This window comes from Ictalurus punctatus, chromosome 2 (assembly GCF_001660625.3).
Source record: "Ictalurus punctatus breed USDA103 chromosome 2, Coco_2.0, whole genome shotgun sequence".
Classification (NCBI taxonomy): Eukaryota; Metazoa; Chordata; class Actinopteri; order Siluriformes; family Ictaluridae; genus Ictalurus; species Ictalurus punctatus.
Genome location: NC_030417.2, coordinates 27,552,409 through 27,580,407, shown reverse-complemented (window position 1 = coordinate 27,580,407; position 27,999 = coordinate 27,552,409). Strand labels below are relative to the sequence as shown.

The 27,999-nt window shown below is 39.4% G+C and overlaps 1 protein-coding gene across 2 annotated transcripts; it reads left to right on the top strand.

The window, feature by feature from the left end:
• Nucleotides 1-82: 82 nt before the first annotated feature.
• radil2a (Ras association and DIL domains 2a) lies at nt 83-23,549 on the top strand. Of its 2 annotated transcripts, XM_017492678.3 has the most exons (16): nt 92-640; nt 1,873-2,190; nt 2,591-2,826; nt 4,693-5,024; nt 7,482-8,135; nt 8,320-8,357; nt 10,073-10,248; nt 10,999-11,111; nt 13,621-13,840; nt 14,358-14,530; nt 16,900-17,044; nt 17,631-17,809; nt 17,917-18,298; nt 19,998-20,128; nt 21,535-21,674; nt 22,620-23,549. In XM_017492678.3, the coding sequence occupies exons 1-16, from the start codon at nt 513-515 to the stop codon at nt 22,711-22,713; spliced, it is 3,459 nt and encodes a 1,152-aa protein (XP_017348167.1). In that variant the 5' UTR covers nt 92-512; the 3' UTR covers nt 22,714-23,549. The 2 variants fall into 2 exon arrangements, with proteins under 2 accessions (XP_017348175.1, XP_017348167.1); XM_017492686.3 differs by lacking the exon at nt 21,535-21,674 and having other exon boundaries at nt 83-640.
• Nucleotides 23,550-27,999: the final 4,450 nt, after the last annotated feature.

The window sequence follows — 27,999 nt, the reverse complement described above, 5'->3', positions numbered from 1 at the left end:
CAGTGCATGACGTCTCCGTTCATCCAACTTTATGTACATTCATTAACACCAGTCTGGCCCCGCCCCGTCCTGTTTGGGCGTCATGACGTCATGGTGGGAGCGCGCTGCTGGAACTGTTCACGCGACTTTTCAAACGCGCTCACAGAGGTGCTTCACTTCTCAACGGACAGCTCGGAGATTTCACTTCTTTCATTGAGTTCAGGGTTTCACTCACCTCGTCTTGTTTTTCCTCCTCATTCTTTTTCTTTGGACATTCTTTTTTTCCTCTCGTGGACGGAATAATTGTTCGTGAATGCAAAGCAGTCCTTTCCAATAATGTAGGTAGCAGTGAGAAAACATCTTGAATTTGCGAGTCGAAATGGAAAATAGTGTCAAAGCGGACCAACGCGGTCTGAATCTTCAAAAGAGCGGATCTTAACGTGCGTTTATATATATAAAAAAATCATTATTACACCTCAAAGCATTCAGTTTTTACCCCAGTTGTTGAACGAGGATCCAGCTGTGAGGGGAAAATGATCTCCGAAGACCGAAGCAACCAGTTTAACAAGCAAACCCTCGGATTTCCGATTGGATTATTAATCCGGTCCCCGAAAAAACGGCTCGCAACGTTGGGGAGGAAGCCCAGCAATGGCTCTCTACAGTAAGTCATGGTTTTAAATAGTAAAAGGTAAAGCAGACTGCTATCAAAACGTCCTTAAATCTTCATATTAATGCTGGACAAAGAGAAACCATCAGAAGGCAGAATGAGAGATGTCTATAGTGCTGACTAAGGCAGCTATAAACAACAACACTGCCGAGTTAAACACCTCTTTAATCACAAATCAGTTCAAGAACTTCAGCTCGATGTGTTATGTTAGAAGAGGAAACACATCTCTAGGATTCTGGCCTTCCTTGACTTTTAAAATATTGTTAAAGTGTATTTAAATAGCGCTTTTAATTTTGTACATTGTCACAAAGTAGCTTTACACATTTCCAGATATAGTTTTGGGTTTAGAGTCATCCCTAATGAGCAAGCCAGAGGCGGTGGTAGCAAGGAAATCTTCCTGAGAGGACAGGAAGAAACCTTGAGAGGAACCAGACTCAAAAGGGAGCCCATCCTCTTCAGGATGACGCCGGATAGTGCGATTACGAATCGTTGCTCTACTACAACTGTATACTATAGAGTCAAGCAGTGCTAAGTGTGCTGGGAAGATCTTCAGTGTAAGCATCAGGGTCATTCCTTTGATTTCAATGGCATAATATTTATAATATCCAGGTGAGGTTATCCACTTTATGATGGATGAGATTTGAGTACAGTTTTAAGCAAATGTAATCGACTGTCCAAGTGAGATCATCGAGAGACAGACCAATCACTTTTAAGACTTAAAAAGGTTATGAAGTTGTTTGTTTAGTATACACCTTTTCCAGATATTCATGATGATAGAACAAATGGTTTTCTAAATGTCTCAGCATTTGCTTCATCACACTCCGTTTATGTGACAAATATGTCGACTAATTCTGTGAATACAAAGATTGGTGAAGTAAAATATTTCTGTCCAGTTCTTGTGCTTTTCACATATTTTTTACAAACATTTTATGTTAAAGCCCTTTGCCCAAGTTTTTTGCTCATTCGTTTCATATTTTCACCATAGATTTGTAGAAAATTAAACTGCACACATTTCATATGGGGGGGGGATAGTTTTTCATTACTGGAATGAAAAACAAAGCGCTCTTTGAAGGATCCTGGTGCCAAGGAATCTGTCTTTGGTTCACTGTCTTTGGAATGTTTTTAAATAAATGCTGTACTTATTTTCCTGTCGATGGAGGCTGTGGAGATGAGCATAGCGGTGGCAAGCCTTAAAGGTTATCCTTCTACCTCACTTGGGTTTTTAGATCCAACACATCTGAATGCACGACTCGATCTGCTGAGAGTGCTGTTGTCAGGCAGCCAGCCAGAAGTAAGATCCGCCGCCACAACAACAAGCTGGCCACAGCGTTTAACCGGAGTCCACTTCTGCGGGACAGCAGACCTGGACGCCTTGAGGGAAATCTGGAGTCGAACGATGACCCCTCTGAGCTGTCCAGTCAACTGTCTGCCCCAGGGATCTTAAAGATATTTGGCAGTGACATCTGCCAGGGGGCTAATTACAAGAGTGTGCTGGCCACGAATCACTCCAGCGCCAGGGAGCTGGTTAAAGAGGCCCTGGAAAGGTAATCAGTTCTATCCTTTTATACATTACCAGTTACAAAAAAAAGAATGGCATGGTGGGTAGCTTTAACATCACACAGCTTCAAGGTCCCTAGTTTGACCCTGAGATTGGGTTACTGTCTCTGTGGAGTTTCTCATGTTCTCCCATAGCCATGTGGGTTTACAACGGGTTCCTCCCACATATATACCCTGCAACGAACTAGTGTCTCATCCAAAGTGTATTCCTGTCTTGCGCCCAGGATAGGGCTCCTTATCCAGTGCGTCCTGTCCCAGGAAAAAGAGAGTACTGAAGATGAATGAATGAATGAATAGAATACATATTAACTTTTTTGCTGATTTTGCTTTTTTTTTAATCTATAATATATTCTGTGTCACAAGTGAGTTTACTTTATTTTTGTACAGATACTGCCTTGAAAAGGAAGATCCAGATGCATATGTCCTCTGTGATGTGATTGGGCGTACTGGGATAGCCCACCAGTGGCAGACAGAGTGCCTTCGGGTCATTGGTGACAGTGAGAAACCGCTCATACTACAGTCCCTTTGGAAACCCAAAGAAGGATTCTGCAGAAGGTTTGAGATCCACAAAAGAACAAATATTGAAGATCGTAATGCTAACGACAGAGACACAATCACTGCAGGTACTGTAATCCACCAGAAATGCACTGCTGTTTTCTTTCTTATGTTAGGGTTCATCCTGGGGTTAGGCATTGCTACATGTATTCCATCACTTTATTCATTTGGCAGATGCACTTATATAAAGAAAATTACAAAAGAGGCAAAAACAACTCTGAGTAAATTAGGGTTAAGAATCATCAGTGGCCCTGTGGCAGTCCTATGACCGAGAGTCTCTTTGCTACCACTTCTATGCTAGATAATGTTTGAGCAACTCGTGCATCTTTTCATTCTGACTGTAAGAGTTAATGAACGGATATTCAGTTATCCTCAAAGAGAGGGAAAATAAGCACTTTTAGTTCTGCATACTCTAGTTTTATTTCTCACTGTATTCCTCCTGTCTATATCAGTGCACATATTATTGTTTGACAGACATATTGTGTGGAAATAATGAATAGGGAAAAACATACAGCAAAAGTTTTAAAGGATGTCAGCTCAATATTTGACACAAAAGTCATAGAGTAATATCATACATCTTTGGTGTCTGTTAAAATTTAAATTTTGTGAAAATTATAACTGCCACTGAGTTTAAAAAGCTACCACTGATATTTTGGGTAATATTTTTGAAGATCTCATTGGATAGCAAGAAGATCACAGTGGTACATGTTATAGTAATGCATGTTTATAATAATCCAATGGCCAGTACAGATATTTGCACAATTTATTATCTAAACCAATAAATGTTCAAGTGACAGGAACAGTGTTGCAGAAGGGTCGCTATGTACCACACATGCAGAATCAGTTCTGATGTGAAATAAGCTTAATCTGCACATTAGTCGTACCTGATTTCTGTCCATTGTCATTTAATCTTTTAAATTGTGACGTTGATACAGTACCAGTAACCCAGTTACTGAAAATGTATTATCTGAGTATTATCATGATGCTCTCGGAAACAGAATATTGCCTGATGTGGCTTCTCATTTTCATATATTCTCACTGACTTCCTTTGGATGTAGAGAATATACCAAATACTTAAGTAGCAATTTCAGTGTTTGAATTTGATTTAATTATTCAAAAATCGATACACATCCCTAGATTTAAGGGGAAAGAGTGGTCAGAGTGGTTTTTCTTAGAAGTATTTTATTGGGATAGATGCAGATATTTCACCCTGGGCTTTCCCATTGTGCCTGAGCACCAAGAACGTGTGTAGTGCTTGCTTGTTTTCCTTTCCATCTGAGCTTGTTTCCTGTACTCTGGAGAATGTTTGTCCCTGTTGTCTTTGGCACAGTACTTAGGGGTTTCTCTAGGCTCCCTGGTGGAGCAGGGACCAGGGAGACAGAGTATGTCACCACCAGCTCTGCTCACAACAATGTGGACAGACGCCCATTTCCACGGCCGATAACGCCCTCGGTGTGAAAGCATGGCCTCTGAACATTCCATGGTGCTTAATGGCCCCGGGGTTAAGCTGAATGGTGTTTGTGTTGGGTCAGTCCCATTCACACATGGATTGTATTAGGTGGAAGTGAACAGGTCTTTTATGGATTTCCTGCACTTCCCTCACTCATGCTGGCATTACTGGTGTTGAGGGTTTCTAAAGCATATTAATGCTATAAAGGTGCTTCAGGATGATTTCCTCATATTATCCTGGCCAGGCCGATATGTTCATTATAACCAGGATTTCCTCAAACACAACAATAATGGAGTAAAATCATTTTTCAAGATTTCTTTTATATCTGATCATATTCTACCAGTTTCTGCCCAAAACCTCTCATTTGTCTAAAATAATTCCATAAGCTGTTTTATCATTAGTGATTTTCTTCACGGTGTTGGAAAGGAGAGCCACTACCATGTAACTAATCTTTTCTCGACCTTTCTGCCATGTTTGTCTCCAGGCCTCAATGCCCAAGTCCGGAAACTACAGAAAGTCCACTCAAGGGTCACGTCACTCTTTGTGGATGAAAGCAGTGGGGATGTGGATGGCATTGGTATCTGGAGGAGCCTGAGTGAGATGGACCTCTCTGCCATGAGTAAGGAGGCCTGCAGGGCTAATAAAGGAGGCACTCTGCAGGAGGATCCAGAGGCCGAAGCTGACTTGGAGGGACGCTGCCTCATCACTGAGAAGGAAGAGACGGAGAGCAGTGATGACAACACCACACAGTATTCCATCCACCCGCCCTTCGATTTTCCCTACTTTCTTCTCCTTCAAGGTTACAGCCACAGACAAGTAAGCTTCCTTCATCACATTTTTGTAAAATATTATTTTGCCCTATGTTCTCGATGCATACAGTTTGATGGACACTATTCAGAGGTTTGTTCCATCAGGTTGTGATTAGGTTGTTCCGACAGGCTGTAGTAGTAATCCCACAAGCCTAGTGCAAATGTTTTCTATCACCATGAACACATGAACCAAAATGAAGATTTTGACCATGGTATCAATCACTTCCAGATTAATTTAGATTGAATGGAAACATTTGCTCAGAATGATTTGCATAATTAACCTTTATAATTAATATGTGATTTTCAATGACCTCCAATATTTATTTTTAAATTAAATTTTTGAGTTCACTTTTTTGTTGTTTATACTTCTTTCATTGACACGCTTTATACTTTACACATATTGCTGTTGACTACTTCCTGATAGTGGCACCAGTGGGATTTATCCCTTGCTTCATCTCTGCCTAGAGAGACCATGCAACAGTACATTAGTCATTTAGTCTGTCCAGCTCTCTCAACTTATCGTCTGTAAATTCTGCTCAAATATATCAGCTTCCAAAACTTCAACTTTGATGTAAATACCACCATCTCCATCCTTGTACTTGTCATCTCTTCGATCGCTAAGTAGCCAAGCCGAGTCTATGATGTTACATGGCACATCTGCACCATATGCTGCACTGCATTCATTGCATAACAGTCCACTGTTTGCTGCCTCCACAACGTCTATGCTAGATTTCACATTAATATGTTGCTGGAAATGGTGAATGAGAAAAGCTCTTGCTCTTTTGTTTTCTGGAGGTAACAACATATTTTTCTCCTATTAAATGCCACGGTAACTGTTCTAGCAGTGTCCTCCTATCTTCTAATGGGAATAATGAAAATATAGCACCAACCAGTGAATTAGTACCAGAATTGCAATATAAACAAATGTAATGTATTTCAGTGAAGATTTGTCCTTTAATTAGGTGAGGAGCATCTTCCAGAGACTGAGAGAATGTGTTGCTTGTATGGCTGACCTGGGAGAGGGAGTGCCACATGTGATGTCTGAATGAACTGAGCCAAGCAGGCAATCTGTAAGGAACACAGATGATATTTAGGCCTCCTGGGTTTCACCTATCACTCAGGGATGGGAAGCTCAGCTTGAGTCACAATAGGCCCTGCCAAATTTCAGTTTATACACAAAGCTAGTTGACTTCTGGCAGAACTCATGACGGGAATGTTCTGTCGTGTTGGATCTTGTGCCAAGAGCTAACAGATTACAGGTTTACCGAGGAATGAATAATAAAGCACCTGCACAAACACATTTTTTCCCATCGCAAGCCAGTATACACTATTCCATTACTTCCTCTTTCTTGCTTAAACAGTAAAAAGCAGGATTAGCTTCATACTATAACCTTAACCATCTTTGTGGGTGTGATTTAATTTATTTTCGGAACTTTTCAGAGTGTTACCAAGTCCACTTCCATGAGGAGGAAACTATCGCTGCACTGTTTGTTCTTCACTGTGAATGCTGCTGAGTATGCAAAGCAGTGTGTGGGCATGCAAGTGTGCTTGTGTGGGTTGATATGGGTGCACGTTGCACTGGGAAACACAGCCTGGCCAGAGTTACTTTTTAACACAGCACTTATTGGTGATGTATTCATGCCTGCCGCAGTGTGTTTGTTTGACCTTGCTGAATTCGTTATGTTATGATTATATCCGTGTGTGCGCTGTCTGAAGGCTGATCTTACTGTAAACAAGAGTTAACATTCCACAAGGATGAGACCACACTCCTACCTGTAATTTTGTTGCAGGTAGTGCTCGTCCTTGTGTACTTAAACTGGGGTCAGCGGAGGCAAAATAAATCTTAATTGGTATGAACACTTTAAGGTACATGATAAGAGTACTTAAGAGTCACACTTGTGTATTTGTTTAGTCCCTATTTCCGTCGTTTTCATATGCCACTGTTTCCATTTTCACAGGAAAATGAATACATTACTTTTGGTTATATATGGTTCTCAGGAAAATGTTGTTTTCAATTAAAGGAGGGATCAGAGTTTTTTTTTTCACATTCTAGTAACAAATGAAACATCACTTGAGAAGAATAGTATTGGTGCAAAGATCTTTAAATGGTATAAAGAACAAATCATGTGGATTACTAACATCCAACCTGTTGGGTTGAGGAAGCATTGTTACTTGCTTGTGAATTTTAAATTGCCTGTCAGATTACAGTACGTCCCTTCTTGATGACATCCATTTCTAAGGAATACTAAAAGGTCTGGGGCACTATGAGATCATTTTTAAACAGTGTTATGTGAATTATGTTGTTTTAAAATCCATTGGCAATGAATATATAATAACATCATCGGTACTGGTTAAATGGTTCTAAAGATGTAGCTTAATACATTTGAATATGTTCATCATGATCTAATTTCAAGCCACTTAAAGTAATTTTGTTTAAAAGTCTTGTGTATCTGGTTTTCTCCAGGACTTTGTGATCTACCTGATGAGTGGGAACAGCTGTGTGTTTGGCTGCTGTGCTGGGCATGGTGAGGATGGAGAGCAGTTGAAGGTGAATGTGGTGCTCTATGCCCCTGACGTGCTCCCCCAACACTGCTGCGTGCAGCACCTGGATGTTCCCAGAACCCAAGCTGAGGGCAGCTGGAGAACTGCAACCCTACTAAAACCCCTCCATGGAGCCTCCGTAACCCACAACGGTGTGCAGTTAAAGGGCGAAGCCGAACTCTTTCCAGGTGACCTAATAGGCTTGGGCCAACATTACCTCTTCATGTTTAAGGACCCCACAGCACCTGACATCCAACACATACCTACCTGGATGGCCAGTCTTTCTCCCACAGCTTCAGCCTTACCCTGTAATACCTGTGGTTCCTCTGTAAGAAGGCACAGAACCTGCTGGACGGACCCAGACGAGAGGGTGCTTTCTCTTACCTACGAACTGCACCAAGAGGACCAGGTGCTGGAGAAGATCCTCACCATGGTGGACCCTGGAGGACTGGAGCCCAAACTAATTCCAGCCTTCCTGCTCTGTTTGTGCATTCAGCATTCAGCTGCTAGCTGGGAGATGACGAACTTCCGCAAACTGTTGCTGCAAATCGCAAACCAGATTCAGCTTGCCATGTGGGTGAGTGTGAATTTAGAAAGTACAGGAAAAATCACAAATCTCACTATATCTTGTACATGGCATTTGTTTGCTTTGTATTGTAAGTGCTTGGTTCATGTTCTTGCTGCTTGGTTCTTGGTTCAGAACTCACTTGGTTATGAGTTGAATAAAGTCTTTGAAGCTTTGCTTTCCTTTTCCCTCACAGGAGCGGACAAAGGAGCTTGCAGTGCTTCAGCCAGACAAGTGAGAGCTTTTCTTTTTCGACTTACTTTTTTTCTTTTTAATCATTGCTAGGGCCACATCTCAGCTTTCAGCATATATTGAGAGAGTGTACCCCAGGAATAAATCAGTCTGTCACAGAGCCACCTCTGAGTATTGAATCATTTCCCTCCATGTTGCAGCTGAAGTGAAGAGATTAATAGCTCGAATATAAGCAGACGAAAAACAACTTTAATGTCATTATGATTTAAACTTCCTTATATTCAACTTGTTCATGTTATGTCTTTTATTTTACAAAAATGAAACAAAAATATCTACAGTGCTGTAGACTTCTTCTGGTTTTGTGTACATCTCATACTAAATTGTTCCAGAAATTAAAACAAAATCTAAGATAAAACAAAGGCAACCTGAGTAAATACATAATATAGTTTTTAAATGATAATGTTATTTATTGAAACAAAACGTTATCCAATACCAACTGGGCCTGTGTCAAAATGTATTTGCCCCCACGGTTACTAATTTACCCCAAATTTATGAAACTGCATTCATAATGGGGATCAGCTGGACTAGAAGCAACCAGGCCTGATTACTGGGAACCCTGTTCAATCAAATCAACATTTAAATGGAACTTTTCCAACAGCATGAAGTTTGTGAAAAGGTCTTAAACAGTAATGCACTATGCCAACATTGAAAGAAATACCAGAAATGACGAAGAAGAAGGTGATTGAAATACATCAGTCTGGCAAGGGTTACAAAGCTATTTCAAAGGCTCTGGCAAAGAACCACAGGTGAGAGCCATTATCTCTAAATGGAAAAACTCAGCACAGTACTGAATCTTTCCAGAAGTGGCTGACCTTCCAAAATTCCTCCAAGAGCACAGCAACTACTCATCCAGGAAGTCACAAAAAAGCCAAAGACAACATCAAAGGACCTACAGGCCTCTCTTGCATCAATAAAGGTCACTGTTCATGACTGAATTAATTCTACTCTCTACCAGAAGATCTTAAAGGAGAATGTCTGGTCTGCTTTAAGTACTACAGTGCATCTCATCCTCATGGACTGCACCAGATTTTTCAGTTCTTGCAGTGAGATGTTACCCCACTCTTCCACCAAGGCATTTGCAAGTTCTCGATTATGTCTGGGGGACACATGTAGCACTGTTTTAGGCGTCTTACATTAAAGACATTGTAGTTTATTGCTCTGGCCTCATCTGCAGTCCTCATGCCTCCCTGCAGCAGGCCTATGGCATGTTCACGCAGCTGAGCAGGAACCCTAGACATCTTTCTTCTGGTGTTTTTCAGACTCAGTAGAAAGGTCTCCTTACTGTCCTAAATTATTGCCACTGTGACATTAATTGCCTACCGCCTGTAAACTGTTAGTGTCTTAAGGACTGTTCCACAGGTACATGTGCAATAAATGTTCATGGTTCATTGAACAAGTATGAAAACATAGTTTAAACCCTTACCAATAAAGATCTGTAAAGCTTATTTGGATTTTACAAAATTATCTTTACGTTACTTTTTTTTTTTGAGTGTGTATGTGTATATGTATGTGTGTGTGTGTGTGTGTATATATATATATATATATATATATATATATATATATATATATATATATATACATAATATGAGAGAGAGAGAGGCAGTACTTTATTACTCACTTATATGATTTTTGCTAAGTAGTCTACAATACAATGGTGTTATGAGTGTGTGACTAGTGTTTTTTTTTCTGTGCTGTAGTGGAGCTGGACAGACAGAGCCAGAGGAGATTTCTTTGCTGAGCATGGCTGAGCTGATTCCAGGCCTGCAACCGCTCGTGCTATGGATGGCCAACTCCATTGAACTGTTGCATTTCATTCAGCATGAGGTGCCCCTGCTCTTGCCATGGACACAGCAAGATGAAGAGAAAGACAAAGGTACTTTTTCTTTCAACTCACTATGATGCTACAAATTGTCCGTTGGTTTGTTTGAAAATCTTAAAATAATAGGCCTAGTTAATCCCAAGGTATCCATCACGTTCTAAAATGTCTTCAAATGTAATTGAATTAATGTATAAATTTTAAATGAATGATTACTTTTTTTTTGTTTACCTTCAAGGTCCTAAGTATACAACAGTGTAATGCCTCTGCATGGCTCAGAAGTGTTTATTGTTAATTTTAAAATAGTGTTTCCTATTTTACCGCAAATTATTTTTGCTCATTTATTGCTGTGGATATGAAATGGTTGTCAAGATTCCATTTTTATTATCTTGATAGTCTCGTGGAAACCTACATAACGTGGAAGCATTTTTCCATAGCTTTATCAGCTTTTTTCCTTACTTTGCTAGCAGTGTTAGATTTTTCTCCTCAGTTTTGGCAGCTATGTATAAATATGACTGGTAAGTATAACGACAGCTGGTTGGCTGATTGGTTAAACACAAACAGCATGACTGATGTATTAATCATACCAGTGTCACATACATAAAACAGTAATGAAATGCCACCACCAATCATTGATATTTTAACTGAAATTGTTGTTTTATTCTATATTTGTTATATTGTTAACATATTGTTGCACTAATGTTCTTAAGGTACTTTACATTTGGTACTAAAATAGTGTTTAAACTCTTAAATTATTTTATAATCTGAATCTGTAGAGATTAACGACATGCCTGTTCTTCTTCACAGACTTGTTAAATTCTCAGATCTTGTCGACACGTATTGCCAGTGAGGAGGCCATGACTGTCCTAGAGGAAGTCATAATGTTCACGTTCCAGCAGACTGTCTATTACCTTACAAGAGTAAGCACACACTCATACACCCAAACACTTGCACAGCCAGATCGGATAACAATGCACTATTTGGATTAGTGTGTGTGTGAGATACTATTTCTCAGTCTCAAACTCTATTTTCACCTCATATTTTGTTTCATCATGTTACATGTTGTTCAAACAGAAATTAGTTAACTATATGTTCAGGTTACTTTTGGCAATGCAGAACAGATAGTTATTTGCGAGTTATACACCCGTAAACAGTATCTAGTATTTGTTTTTGCACTAACTGCTGGCTAAACAATAAACACTACAAACAGCAGATTCATGACGTTCACTGCTCACAGCCACACCTGCAGTGCAGTGAGAAACACTTGCTTAACAGGACAATGGACTATGGTTAGTATGCTGGCTCTGCCTATGCAGCCACACAAATACCTGCTTCCTGGAAAGCTCTTGGTTACTGCCAGAAAAATTTGCACCCCACTAAAAATGTGGTTGCAACGATTTTTGTCCTGGTGAGGCCTGTAACATGGTGAGAATGAACAGGAAGGACAGAGTGGCTCATCAGTCGCATGCTTTTCAGTTAATGGGGAAGCAGCTGTGGCCTATGAATATAAAGCCAAACAGTCCCCAAAGCTCACAGTCTGTTTCCTGCTCAGGAAGAGAGCTGCAGTCGTTACCAAACAGCCAGTACAGAGAACTGGAAAGACTTACAAATCAGAGTGATTTAAAATATAACCTAGTGCTTTGTGGTTAATGGTCTCCTGACTGTGACAATATTTAACAGATATAGCTCAGGAAAATGGCTTCTGCTTTGATATGGTATTGTTGTGTGGTGACTCACAACTCGAGTAAAACTGGGGTGAGGCCGGAATTTATGAACCAGCTGCCAGGATGTTATATTGCCAACGATTGTTTTTGCCAGAGATGTCCAGCTTGGTGATAACACCAATAGCACAGGTTAAGGAAGTTGTATTATTATTCACAATGAAAAACTTTATATGTATGTGTGTATATTATATATATATATTAATATGTTTTTTTGTGTGTGTGATTTTACTAACTGTGTCCACCTCTCTTTTGATTTCTACTAAAATTTAAGTAGTGTGTCAATCCTGGCTTTGTGCTGGATGAAGCCTCAAGGGACAGGAGGAATGTAGAGTCATTGTGATTTCAATAGTTGGCTCATTAAAGCACTTCAAGAGTCACCATATTCTTTCAGGGGCTTGTCTCCCTGGATAAGTCTGACTAAGATGTGGTGATGTAGTGCTCTTGGGCTAAGACAAATAACTTTGTCAGCAGAGGGGAAGTGATGAGACCTTATTTCCAGAGTGACCTCTTACACCTTCAGTGTAGTTAGTTTAAAGAGGCCCAGGGTTGTCCTAGGCTGTGTGGTTTATATGGAGCCATGCTCTAAAATATATAATTAGGATACTGTAAACAGTGCTGTATTTAAAGTGTTACTGTCACTGGCAGGCTGATTTACCCTCTCCAACTTCAGTGTTCTTGGCTTTGTAGCAGGTCAGAAGAGAGTGCTTTCAAAAGCAAATCCATGACCATTAAAATGATTGGGCTAAAAGTTACAAAGGTCTCAGGAACAGACTTTTACTCATAGCTCTTTTTACAGGGCAAGTAAAGCCAAGCCACAATGTGCTGTACCCCTGTGTTTAACCACAGAACTTCCCTACATGTTTCCTGTATACACTGAGATTTTCCTCCCACAGGAACCATATTAATACTGCATAGTTTCAATCACTTTTGCTCTTGCATGAAAAAAATGCCACCAGGGTCTAGTCTGTTTATCTAGCCCTTATTTGCTATCATAAATGTTATCTTTTATCTGTAAATGAAGTCATTGAATCAGTGGGGTATATATAAGAGGCTGGGAGTAGCATCTTATCTTGTCAACTCCCAAGACTTTTAGTGTGGTGGTAACAATGGACTGTCGCAGCTGAGACATTTCCCAGAGCCGCCCCAATCTGTACGCTGAAAGGAAGTCTGCTTGTGCCGTGTTTCCTGTGGGCTAGATAGAACATACAATGCCTGGAGTAGATTCAGTGTCATAATGCACCGCTGAGAATACTGATATAGAAATATCTGGTATCTTCCATTTTAGTACTGTTACTTTTGACTGCTTGTATGTTTTTTTTGTTTTGTTTTGTTTTTCTTACTGTTACATTTACAACTTGATGTTAGTCTTACTTTATACAAATAAGCAAGACATTCACAGTTATTAATCATGTTTATACCATAGCGCTGTTAAATTCTCAATTCCTTAATTTTCTAAAACAGCAGCTCTGATAGTAGTGTTGGCTGCATGGCAAATCACAGGTTTATGTTAAGACACTCATTCTAATACACTATTGTTTCTATAGTAACAATTTACACAGAGACTTGTATGGCAGATGCTACACATTAGCAGTTTGTAGCAGTCAGAAGTAAAGCTGTTCTCATTTGTGTGTTCATCACTATATCATATACCAGATGTTATACAGCATAAAACTGTGTCCATCGTTCTTCTCTTGTATTTTTGCAGAGATTGTATACAGTGCTACCAGGATTGTTAGATAGTAACCCTTTCTCTGAGAATGGACAGCCATGCATGCCTGTGGGTGTCAGCAACGTCCTGGATGTCCTAAAGGAAGCATTACAGCTGCTCAACACTTTTGAGGTGCACTCAGAGATATCCTCACAGCTCCTGGCCTATCTCTTCTTCTTCACCAATGCCTCACTCTTCAACATCCTTATGGAGAGGGGTGAGTGCTGTCCAATGCAGAATATTCTGTTAAGAAGGCACAGACAATTTACCTGTAATAACTAGACATTTGAAGTTTCAAGTGTAGTACTTGCACTAATGTTACATTCTGAGATTTGTCTGTGAATTTTAGGGCTTATTAACCCTCATTATTTCAGCATAGAAACAGAGAGAATGTGTGCGTGCGTGCATGTGTGCACGAGCATGTATGTGTGTGTGAGCATGCTTTATTGATCCCTGAGGTGTAAATTATTTCATAGCAGTATAAGGCACATCATTTTACAAGGACATTTATTATCAGACAATAAGTAAGTAAATAAAATTAGAAAAACAGAAAGAAATAAGTAAGCAGCAATAAGTCAAGTGATCAGTAATAATACTTATAAGTAAAGTGATACTTGAAAAGTGGTGAGTGAATGAAGTGACAGTCAGTGAATAAATGTGTCCAACTGACTAGTGTCCAAATGAGTAGTGATCAAGTGAATAGTGATTAGATGTGAATTTGGTTCTTTTTGAAGGTTCAGTAGGTGGGTTCTACCAGTGGTCAAGAGGAGTACAGATCCGAGCCAGCCTAGATTTGTTGATGGACTGGACCCAGAGTATTGGTTTGGGCGACCTGGCAGTGGATTTCTTCCAGAAACTCTCCTCAGCTGTTAATCTACTGGCCACCCCTAAGGAGAATTTACTACAGGTCAGACCTCATGCACTTTGAATAGAATTGTTCGTTTTTTATTCACTTAAATGAACCATAACTGCACTAATCCCTGCTTTAAATTTGTAAATTATTTGGGGAAAATAATTTGGACTAAAAATATCTGGTTGTTGATAGTTGTCCACTGATCATCCTGAAGGAGCCCAGGCAGAAGTACATTTTATAAACACTACTGTAAAGCCCTTGAGATGTCTTGTGTTTATACAAAGATTGCCACATGCTTCACTGACTATGTAGCACCAACAAAGCTACTCGCTTAAGGTGTCAGGTTCAATATGGTATGACATAATGGTACGGTTATGTCTGATAACAAAGTTCATACATATTTATTTCCTTATGACTGGAGCACACTTTGTACACTACTTTTATGACACTGAAAGTGCCAAAGCTAAGACAAGAAAGTATATTAAAATTGACGTCATCTGACTGATACTCTAGAAGGCGTGCTGAGGCATGTAGTTTGTGTAGTTCCACATAAAGACTTGGACCAATTTGTTGTGAGTGATGTATTTAAGTATTGCTCATGCAGCTAATTTATCAGTTGCTTTGTTGTGAAAACAGATGGGAAAGAACATTGAGGGGGTGGAACCAGCCTCTGAGCTCAACACCTGAATGAAATATAGTGGAGACACTGACTTGTAACAGTAACTTGTAATTTTGTAATTCTGTTTAAGCCAGTTTCCCTTGTAATCCAATGTAAATGGGTTAGTTCAAGAAGCTTTTCTGTGCAGTTTCACACCACAGATCACAACTATAGGAAGTGATCGTGTTAATAGGACACGAATTTCAAAAATTAAAAGTTGTCGCCAGGACACATCCGTACTGTAACAGATTTACAGGTTTGTCAAATTGCTTTATTTTCTCTGAGGAAGTGAGGTCAGAGAGGTGCTGGGGAGGGACTGTAAATGAGTTCATAGTGTTATTGACCTTGACTCTTGTGTACCCTATGTGAAACATGAATGACTAATCGTCCCATTACACTTAGGCTCTTTAGATTTTGTTTTTCGGTCTTGGGACATAAATCTGGGTAGAGTGTCTGGGGGGAAAAAACAATTATGTCACAAATTCCAGAATGACTCAGGACTGAGCCTGTTGTACTCATTTTACACCTAACATAACCAGTTTTATTTTAATGCAAACTAAATTTGCTGAATAATCATACAGTTTAGCAGCCTTGGTCCCATAGGTCAACTTCTCTGTACACTAATCCCCAATCTGAAGTAAATTCCTAGGGATAGTAGTTCTCCAAGGATAAGTATGGTCATGTCTGGTATATAGTAACATGTATGTATTTACTCATACTTTGCCATAGTAGCTGTTTATTTTGAGATGAAGTTTATCTGTGCCGTCTCGCGTGTCACTGAACATAACCCAGTATTGCGTATCAGCAGAAGCCGACTTGCTGAGCTCAGAAAAACAACAGTTGAGTGGGCCAGTTGCTAGGAGGCTGGTTTTAAGTGTTCCACCCATGTAGCTTGGGCATTTTGTGGTTTGCCTATAATCCAGCAATGTGCTCAACCACTTCTGCTTTACCCTTTTTCCCATCTGCTATTTCTAAACCTGCCTTACACATCCGTTGCCACTCCTGGCATTAGTAATGGTTTGCTGGTGCTACTTTTGGCATTAGTATTGATTTGCTGAGATTTAGCCAAAGCTTCTATCTATTGTTCTGTTGTTTAGGCTCTATATATTAGGAAGTGCTGCATTCTCTACACAAATCCCAACCCTAAACCACATCATATAAAGAGTAACCATGCAGCTGCTCTCAAATCAGGCAAAGGGAAACACCAACCTGTATTCAGTCGTTGCTTACTGTTCTCAGGTGTAAGTAGGTACTCATATAAACAAACCTACATTTTGGAAATTAAAGCATGTGATTTAAAGCTCCTACACAATAGCCTCCCCTCTGTGTGTGTGACTGGCGTAAATGAAAGGGAGTTTTTCTCAAGAGACCTCTGATGAGTTGGCATGTTGTGGCAACTTCTCCTCCCAGAGTTGCTCTGCTTCTCTGAAGTGCCCCAGTCATCAGCTTCTCTGTTTATATTCAGCACAGACCTCTGAACACTCCCTAAAATTTTGTGACCTCAATTTGGTTTGTGTCTTTGTGTAAGTGAGTTGTATGTGAGCAAAGAAAAGTGTCTGGTTGATTACTGGTAAGTAATAGAACGTTTGACACTCTGGGTATAAATATAACAACTTGTTGTAAGAGAAGAAGGTGGTGTTTTCTCTCTGTACCCTGCCATTCTCTTTCACAATAAATGAACAAAAAGTACAAAAGAGCACATAATACTTTCTAAAGTGTTGATTTTCATTTCGCTTTCTTTATTGTTCTGTGTGTCTGTATGTAGACCTCTTGGATGTCGCTTAGAGCTGAGTTCCCTCACCTCAATCCAGCACAACTTCACCATATGCTGAGAGAATACAACTCCAGCAGGGCCTGTCCCTCTAGCTGGACCCCCTCCCCAGATGATGTAGTATCTGCCCTCCAAACATGTGAGTCCAACAAAACACACACACACACACACACACACACACACACACACACACACACCCCCCCAGTGTGCCAATGTGGTTGGAATGAGCATCTAAAAGTGCCAACATACAGGATCCTATTTCTCCTGTGCTTTGCTCACTCACTCCTTCTGCCATGTGATTGTTCTTCCCATTGGCTGACTGACAAGTTAACTCCAAGTCTGTCATTGTACTGTAGGGGTGGCACTCTAAGCGCTCTGATGTACCTCTCACTGCTAGTCTTTAATTGCAATGTTATTTTTGTATGTTGGCATTTTGTTAGAGAAACTGCATTATTTTGCTTGGTTGCAATCCTTGTCGCTTGTGTAAGAATTTGGCTTATAGAGAAATGCTTACCTAGAGGTATAGGTTATTTTAAATATGTGGTGTTTATGAACATATTTACATATATATGTCATAAAACCTTAACTAGCGACAAAGACTACAATTTAGCTATAGCTTGAAGCCTTATGTCCGTTACATATTTGATGTGTGTAAATGTATATTACAATCATTATAATTCTGACTATTAACACAATCTTTAATTGGATATAATCCTCTTTTCTAGCTGAAATTCTGGAGAGCTTTGACAGTCATCCTCCACTTATCCTACCCAACAGCAACTTTCACTTAGAGCTAGGGAAGACCATCACAGAGCCCGCTTTCTTGTCCCACCTTAAGAGCCTGCAGGAGTTCATCCACAGCCTCCCCATCAACCAAATAAAAAATGAACTACAACCACTGCAGGTACCTCTCGTAACCACCCTTCTTGCTTTCTATAAAATTCAGTTTATTTATGATTTTAGTTGCTCACTGTAATGAATGTGCCTTTCACATTTGTTTGCTTCAATTAGGACAACAGCACTGATGTGACGGAAGCCACACAAATAGTATCTTCCCCATCCAGCTCAGAACTGGAGTGCCTTGGGTCCATCAAATCCACCAGTCAAACCATTCAATGTGGTTATATAGCAGAGCAACAGCAGTGCTTGTCTGCCTCACCAACTCAATTCAGGGGCTTCCACAATGCTCTAGGTTCCTATGAAGTACTCTTGTCTCAGAAACTGAAGAGCCTGGAGCTCCAGAACAGCCTGCCTGGGGAAATGGACTTGTGCTCACACAAAAGCCTGGCCTTGGACCCATCCTGCCTACTCACCCCACCCAACACACCCCAAGGCCTGGAGCTCTCTGAACTTGAGGCCAGTCTACAAGAAGAGGCAATACAAAACGCCAAAGGTAACCGATTATCTGATTGGATTTATAAACAGTAGTTGTACACAACTTATTCCATGCACAGTGCCCGGATCCTGTGCGTTAGAAGATTAGCATTCACAGCAATTGCTCAAATCCATGACCTACAGCTGGAAGGCAGGAGTACTGTAGCAGGAAAACATGAGCAAGCACTTGAATTCAGGCCTGAGCTGAGAGAACAGTTAATATAAATGACTTGAAGAAGCATCTTTCAAACTTTCCAAGCTGGACTGGAAAGAGAATGCCTGAGGCATGTTCTCTCTGTGGGGTGTTCTTCATGTTCAAAGGATGGGCCATCTCCTCCCCAGGTCTATTGTTTTTGGCAGCCAGAGTAGTGAGGTCATGCTGGTATGCAGAGGATGGATGTGAAATATGGGGTATTGTGTGCTCTGGCTCTGATTGGTGTTATTATTAAGAAGGCAAAGAGCATGAGGAACAAGCCCAATTAGCTCTTGTCACCATGGGCTGAGCGCCTCCACCTATATGATTCAGTGCATTCCGTCACATTTAAAGAAGGACAGTGTGCACTTGAAGCACTTGAACCTTTCTGGTCCATGGCATTTGGAATAAATACATCTGGTACAGTTGTTCTTGTAATTATATTTTTAAGAGTGTACCTATATTTAATAGATAATACAGAATTGCTCCTTTCTGTATGCTTGACACTTCAGTGGAGCTCAGGCTAAACCTTTCAGCAGGTAATGAAAAGTGAATATAACAGGCTTTTTTCACAACACATATTTCAGCATTTCAGGTCTCTTCAGCACATGACTAATGGGGGATTAATCTTTAATGCATGCTCATGGGCAGTTTAAGCTTTAAGTCGTGTATGGGGAAAGTATGCATCCATAATCTTTCACAAAGAATTATTGTTCAAATAATTCTAACTTGATCTGTACTAATTGCCTTTATTATTTAATCTGCTATGCACCCCTTGACTGCTCTTTATGGACTGACTTCTTCCTGGATTCCTCATACTGTCCAAGGCACCTGTTTAACACAAGTGCATTTCCTTGCTAACATGTTAAAGCTATTTTGGTAGTGAGGTTAATCTTATAATCTGGAGTAAGATCTACAGAGAGGTGGTGATGTCAGGAGAGGAAAGAGCAGTGGATGAAGCGTCATGGGAATTTACAGTCGAGTTGCTGGGTGGAATCTTAATCGGGACAGCCATTGTTTGGGGTCCTGGTCCGGGGTGTGCACAGCTTTAGGACGTGGGGGTGTTACTGTTGCTGCTGTAGTGCTGTTGTGATGATTGCGATGGGGGAGGCACATCAGATTCACAGTGGCGCATCCAGAGGAAGAGCAGTTTCATGCTCCCATGCTCTTGCTTGTCTAGTCCATTACAGCATGTGATTAATGCCTTGATGCTTGAAGACTATAGAAATGCCTACTGAACCTATTGGGCTCAATTTTAACATATAATGAACTTTTACATAAAAAATGCAAAAAAGAAAGATGAGAATTTTCTTTACTGAAATCTGTCAACCCTATATAGAACTTTAAAGAAAATAGCGCTAAATTTATATTTCAGCTTAGTCTCTTGACAGAAATGAAAGGCCTTCATTTTTAATCAAAGGATTAATTCAATACATTAAAATTACAGTCTATGCATTGCCACTTAAAAGTCCAAACCACATGAAGGAATTGTAACATAGCGATTTGTGCTTGTGTTACTGTGTAGAGAATGGTCTTGGAGGAAACGCAGATGGGATGAGAGAAATAGAAGAGGATGAGGACGAGCGAGATGAGGTGTTCACGGTAGAAGTGTCAAGAGGACCTCATGGCCTCGGCCTAGCACTGGTGGACGGACTGGTGAGAAAAAAATAATTGTTTTACTTTGTCTTCTTTAAACCCTATCCTCTTTGGCTATATCTTCTACTTTATGACTTTTATAACACCTTCTCTAGCAGCTAATTTTTTGTTGTTGTTTCAGCTCTCTATTTTATATTTAATTATAGATAAAAGACTTGGTTGATGTATTTTTATACAATAGTGATTTGTGTAGGAATTACAGCTTAAAGCATTAAGGCTAGTAAATGATGCTATTATAATGGACATAACATAGTCTGACACATACAGAAAACTTACTACAGATAACTAAAAGGAAAAAAAAAATTCTAAAATAGGCAGGAACTGAAACTGGTTGCATTACAGACCAGACCAGGGGATACCCAGAGTCCCTGCTTTAAAATCGTTTTAAATTGTTAGAAATTTGCAACTAAATACAAAAAGTGACGATTGTACGTGATTGTGTTAATTTCTTCATAAATACAAATTATAGAAATACTCCTGCAGTGAAGCTGACCTTCTCTATGGTAACCCCTTTGTGTAAAATGAAATGTGCTGGATTACTGAAAATAACAACTACTGGTTGGTCTAAATACTTCTAAATTGCATTGTATGTCATTGATTCCCCTGTACATATTTGTTTCTGCCATCATGAACGTGGCCATAAATCAAAGCGTATGACTGAAAATTTTTGTTCACTTCCCAAATACAGCTTTGACGTCCTGGCAGGATAATCTTACTGTCATAAGATCTTTTCAATAAGCTGGTACTATGAGGAACCTAATCCTATAATCTTGATTACATTCATGTGAGCAAACTTTTGTAATAAACTCTTTATGACTAAACATTTTGCTTCCCAGTGATCAGCTGTGTCAGGTTCTTGTTTTTTTTAGGTGAAGGATAAGTAATCTGTCATAGTAATAAGTCAGGAGACCCCCCTGGTAACTCACTTTGACAAAAAAAAAACATCTCCTTGAGTCTTTCTAAATCTCCTTGAGCCTTTGTATTTGAACTCCTTGCATGACTGGCATTAGATTTAATGGCTCCAAAATTTGGCTGCTCAGCAGCTGCTGCACCTAAAAATAATTGTTGGCTTCGTTAGGCCATTATAGTGGTCCCTTATGTATGAAGGTGGGCTATAATGCTTACCCACTCTGTTTGAGATTGCTAGTGATGGAGGTGGCATAGAGTTGTGGGGTGGTAGTCAGGCTTTAGAGGAAATTGCTCAGTAAGTGGTAAATGGCTTTGTTTTGGCCTTGCCAAGAATTTTTGGAAATTACTAATGCTGGCTACATTGAGAGCCTGAGGTGGTCCCCTGCTTTTCCTAGAATATCTCGTCCTTTGGTGACATATACAATATAATGGAGACAATTATATTACCTGCTGATGAATCTTGTTTTAATTTGTTGCGGCGTGTTGTCTAACTCTAGAAATCTCCACTGGGGATGAATGGGATCTACATTAAGTCAGTGGTGCCAGGCTCACCAGCTGCTCAGTGCCAGAAGCTCAGGCTTGGTGATCGTATCCTGGCTGTGAACGGAGTCAGTCTTGTAGGCATGGACTACCAGATGTGAGTGTGCGCTCATATTTACTTACTCAGCCAACACTGGTTATAGGAAGCCTCTTCACCAAACATCATTGTTGCACTGGCATGTTCAGTCAGGACGATGCTTGCTCATGACCTATTAAGAAGCCTAGTGAAAAAAGACACCAAGTAATAGACAGAAAAATACAAACTAGGTTGCATAAAGTAGGCCACCAAAATGATCAAGAAAGTACATGATAAAATTACCAATAAGTGCATATACAAGCTAGGTGTCCCAAATGAAGTGGAAACTGATTATATATTTTCTGCATTACAGGTAAAAGGAAGATGATAAAAAATGCATTCAAACTTACATAAAATAAGAAAATGCATTTTTATTATTATAACCCATCAATATTAAATTAGTGGAAGAGTACTTGCATATTCATACATATAAGTTAAGTCATTAACTTGCAACCACCACTGCCAGATCCAGGATCTGCTGCCAAACTAAACAGTCAGCATATGCAGAAGTTAATGATTAACTCATGAAACTGAAATAGATGCAAAGGAATTACATGTGCAAAGTGAAACAGAGTCTCACTCTTAATAAACCTTTTCCTTATAAGGATCATATGCATCCAGACCAAGCCAAGAGTCTTACATACATTACATAACTAGATCATTAAAGTTAAGGAAGAATGTACATAAATATCGTTCATGCTTACATAATATACTTCCACACTGCAATTGACTATATGCCCATTACATCACTGTAAAATCTGCAGTTATACACACATTTGAAACTGATACAACGCCTATAAAAGGATATTCATCCTTGTCAAACTAACATCAAGTGAAAAAAATAGAAGCTACAGGCATAAATGTTAGCCTGAGGTTTCACCATTTCATAAAAGCAGTTTCTGTAGCTCAGTTACCACGGTGTGAAATAACACTCTCATCCTCTGCATCTCTTTTTTTCTGTCCTAGTGGCAGGGAGATCATCCGGACATCAGGAGATTCTCTCCGGCTGCTAGTGGCCAAAACTGAAGCCAGTAGCAGGAGCTCCAGTACCAGATGCTAAAGCAGTGGGGGGGGTTTCCACTGAGGGGTTTTCAGGACAAACTATTGGACTTTTGGTTCTTCCAGCACCAAAATCTGACTCTTTTCCAAGCTGCTGGCTGAAGTCCTCAGACTTGCTTTTTTTGGTTTATATAATAATCAAAGGTTTTACTGGAAGTATCAATGGAATAGTCAAAACAAAAAAAAAATACACAACTTTGCTGAAGACCAGGCCAAGTTTGGGATTTGGACTCTCTGTGGGTAAAGATTTAATTATGTCAACGTGGGTACACAAAATGCATATAAAATGATTTAAAACCAATGTTTAATGCAGTAATTTAATTCAGTATGCGTCTGTTTGTCGTCACAATTAAATGCAACACAATTCAGGTTTGTCTGAAAATGGCAGTGGTTCAGACTTTATCATGTTGTTTGGTTGCCTGTTTTAGCATCAGTGATTAAGACACTTATCCTACATACGCAGACAAAAATTTGCACATTATTACAGTAATATCAATGAAAAAGAATTTTCTATTTTTGTTCAAAATATGTTAACCAAAGTCTGGCTTGTATCAAGTACTGCTTTTAATTTGTTCTGGTCAGAGTAAAGTATTTCTGTTGAATATGCTCAAAGCCATGGATCAAATTTCCAACTCTCGGTCTGTTTCGCAGCAGGCATTAATGAGCATCATGTGATACATTCAATTGTATTTTTTTTTTTCCTCAGTGCCAGAGAAACAGTGTTACATCAGCATTATTGATATGGTAGAAAAGTATTTTGTTTGTGATATTTATATTCTTTTCTATTCTATGTAATATTTACATGTGAAATAAATATTGTTCATTTTTAAGGTGAAAGGAGTGGCTCATTTTTATAAACAGATTTGTTGTTTTACATAAATGTCTGCTAGATGGTTTAGTTCATAAAGTCTTGCATGCCGTTACAGTCTTGGAATGCAATCCCAGTAAATTCAGCCTATCATTTTTAACTTTATAGCATACTTACATTTGGTATTTAAAAAAGTGCATGTTTGGGACAACACCCAGCTCTGCTAAACCTATTTAGCCCTGAGATGGTTTATGAATTAGACAGAAATAAATAATGGCCCACTGTAGGGTAAATGAGGAGTACAACTTTGGGCCGTGCCAGTGGAGCTCTGGAAGAGAAATGTGCCAAGGGTGTGTCTCTCTATGCTGTACCATTTATAGAACACTGAGGTTTCCACTGCATCTCTCTCAGCTCTAAGCTCAGGTTACACAACGTGGCTCTGATGTGCCACACTTCTGAAGAAGCCACACTGAGACGGCGATTAGACAGGCTGCCTCTTGGGTCTGAGCAGCCTGGTGGTTTGTGGTTAATATCGAGATACTCTGAGCCTATACAGATTCTGAAGACGGAGTGGAGCCTGCTTCATCAGATTTCTATTTATAACTAAAATAGAAAGCTCTTTTTTTTTTAGCAGTGTGTAGTTCGCCTCCAGATTTAGGGACTGTCCAGACAGACACTTGCATTTCTGTTCCATCAACACCAAGTTTACTTCCAACCCACGCAAAAGTGACGGCATCTTATTTGATATTTCCAGACAATATCAAGAACTTGAGCAGTTTTCTGATAATAAACAGTCCAGCACAGCAGATAAAGCAACGTGATACCCAGTGCAGGAAAGGAAAATCTGAAAAAATTCATAAATTAATATTTGCATTGCTGCTTCACAGCTTCAGGCTACCTAGTTCAATCCAGAGCATAGGTTATTGTCTGTGCTGAATTTCAGATGTTCTACCTGTGTCCGCTTAGTGGGTTTCCTCTGGGTTCTCTAGTTTCCTTCCACCTCCCAAAACATGCCAGACATGGATTGCCTACTCTATATTGCCCTTGGGGTGTGTGTGTGTATATATATATATATATATATATATATATATATATATATATATATATATATATATATATATATATATATATATATATATAGTGCCCTGTGATGAACCCTGATCATGAATGACTATTATATCAAAATGTACTTTTGAAAGCGAACTTTCATCACTCACTGTTTATTTGTAGCACAACTGACATTATTATTGTTCTTTGGATTTAAAGAAGTTTTTATAACTTTTTTGCAGAGCAAAAATATATTTTTTAAAAAGGTTCCTCAAAGGTTAATTAATTAATTATAACCATCATGTTCTGTTTATTATGCAGGTTCCACTTTCTTTTAATTTTATAGCAATCCTATTAGAACACCTATTATACAGCAAATATCTCATCTGTATTGCAGTTATAAGCACTCTAATTATTATCATATTATCAGCAATATAATAATTTATACAGTGTAAGTGGGTGTGTAAATGGAGATGGAATTCTCTATAAAGACCAGTCATCTTTATTTTTCACTTTTATTTTACAGTCATACAAGTCAGTGATCTAAACACAAGCTGGGAGATGTAAATAAGATATGTTCCTGGTATTTCAGATGAAATAATCTACTTAGCTCAATTTCATTAAAGCACATAAAATTACATTGTGTATAACATTGATTACCATTCAGTAAATGTAAAAAGATTATTAAGGATATTATTTTACATAATAGATTAGGAATTTCATAGTCAGGTTTTGTCTTTTGACTCTACTTTTGAACAGTTGCTAAACTGGTACTTCCAGTTTATTCCAAAGATGTGGGCTGGAACTAAAAAACAGTCATGTGTGTGTCATTCTGTCTTATTTTTCTGGTGTCATATACTAAAGCCTGCTTATTTAGAGCACTGACCCTGTCATTTAAGGGTGGTTTTGCACCAGTGTTTTGCAATGTCTATTGTCTGAAGGACAAAATTGTGCTTTTGAGGGCACAAGTTGCAACAATAGTTTACAAAATTAACTTTCTGAGGTCTATGTTCTACACTGATTATTGTCATGGTAACAGTGTTACCATGACAACAGCAATAGCACCTGCAATGTGGGTCCAAACTCTAGAAGGCACTGACATGTAAGGTAAGGTGTAACTGGAAAGACAGGATGAGAAGCCTTCCTTCAGCCACAGGAAATCCAATTGTGAGATTTAAGAGTCATACAGAGGCGTCTATGGAAAAGAATGAATCACTCTAGTGTTTCAACTTGGTACTTGCATTTCCAGTAAAAAAGGGCTATGGATGGATCTGTGACTCCCTCTGGAGGTGGCTAGGAAATTAACTTAAACTGAAAGTTAAACAAGTCATTTAACGAGTGGTGTGTTAACTGACTGTTGTCAGAACAAGTGTTTCCCAATCAGCAGAGGTCTTTACTGACATTTTCTGTCAACCATTCCATTATGCACCATTCTTCCAGCTCCAAAGACACCTGCCATCTGAATCTGATTTGCCTGCAACCACCCCCTCTTTGGGCATTAGGAATTTATGTATTTTACCTCATTTATGTTTGCAGTTGTATTGTACTTTGTATTTAAAGGTTAGTATGGGTGAGTGGTGGGTGTTGGACATAATTGACATGATGGTCAATGAGACAGAACAATAGACAAGACAGGTCAAGTCAAGACAGTAGATGTGACATGGACATGGTACTTATCAGGATGGTGGGTTAGGGGGGTATGTGGGATGGCATGGGAGGGGTGTGCAAAGAGTAATAGTTGGAATGTCGGTTGAGTAAATTAATATGTAAAACTCCAACTTTGGTTTCTGTGAATTTGTGTGTACAGCGGTGTTCGAGTTTGTGAACCCTTTAGAATTTTCTATATATCTGCAAAAATATGACCTAAAACATCATCAGATTTTCACACAAGTCCTAAAAGTAGACAAGGAGAACCCAATTAAAGGAAAATTATCCAATATTACATATCTGTGAGTGGCTGAAATATGTGAACCTCTAGGAGTAGCAGTTATTATAAAGGTGAAATTAAAGTCAGGTGTTCTCAATCAATGGGATGACAATCAGGTGTGAGTGAGCACCTTATTTTATTTAAAGAACAGGGAACTATCAGAATCTGATCTTCATAACACATGTTTGTGGAAATGTATCATGGCACAACCAAAGGAGATTTCTGAGGACCTCAGAAAAAGAGTTGTTGATCATCAGGCTGGACAAGGTTACAAAATCATCTCTAAAGAGTTTCGACTCCACTAATCCACAATCAGAGAGATGGAGGAAATTCAAGGCCATTGTTACCCTCCCCAGGAGTTGTCGACCAACAAAGATCACTCCAAGAGCAAGGCATGTAATAGTCAGAGAGGTCACAAAGGACCTCAGAGTAACTTCTAAGCAACTAAAGGCCTCTCTCATATTGGCTAATGTTAATGTTCATGAGTCCACCATCAGGAGAACACTGAACAACAATGGTGTGCATGGCAGGGTTACAAGGACAAAACCACTACTCTCCAAAAAGAATATTGCTGCCCTTCTGCAATTTGTTAATCACATAGACAAGACAGAAGGCTATCGGAAAAATGTTTTGTGGACAGATGACCAGAATAGAAACTTTTGGTTTAAATGAGAAGCATTATGTTTGGAGAAAGGAAAACACTGCATTCCAGCATAAGAACCTTATCCCATATGTGAAACATGATGGTGGTTGTATCATGGCTTGGGCCTGTTTTGCTGCATCTGGGCCAGGAGAAATTGCCATCATTGATGGAATTCAATTAAATTCAATTTTATTTGTATAGTGCTTTTTACAATAGATATTGTCTCAAAGCAGCTTTACAGAAATATCAACAAGGTATAGATATTAAAGGTGCGAATTTATCCCAACTGAGCAAGCCACTGAGTCGCGACGGTGGCAAGGAAAAACTCCCTAAGATGTTTTAAGAGGAAGAAACCTTGAGAGGAACCAGACTCAGAAGGGAACCCATCCTCATTTGGGTAACAACAGATAATGTGAAAAAGTTCATTATTGACTTATATGAATTCTGTATGGCCAAAGAAGCAGCCGTAGTCCCAGCAGTCTGGAATTGGAGTAGATTAGAGCTCCATCCAGAGGCAGGACATCCGAAACGGATCAGGCAGAACCGGAGATTAGAAAGGATCAGGATCACTAGTATCTCCATAAAATCGTGTGTGGCTTGGCAGAAGGAGAGAGGAGAGAAAAGATTATTAGGACTGGAAATTAGCATAATCGAGAGACTAGTCACGGTGGGCATGAGTAAACAAATACGTTTTAAGCCTGGACTTAAACACTGAGACTGTGTCTGAGTCCCAAACACTAATTGGAAGACTGTTCCATAACAGTGGGGCTCTATAAGCGAAAGCTCTTCCCCCTGCTGTAGCCTTCGCTATTCTAGGTACCGTCAAATAGCCTGCATCTTTTGATCTACGTAGGCGTGGCGA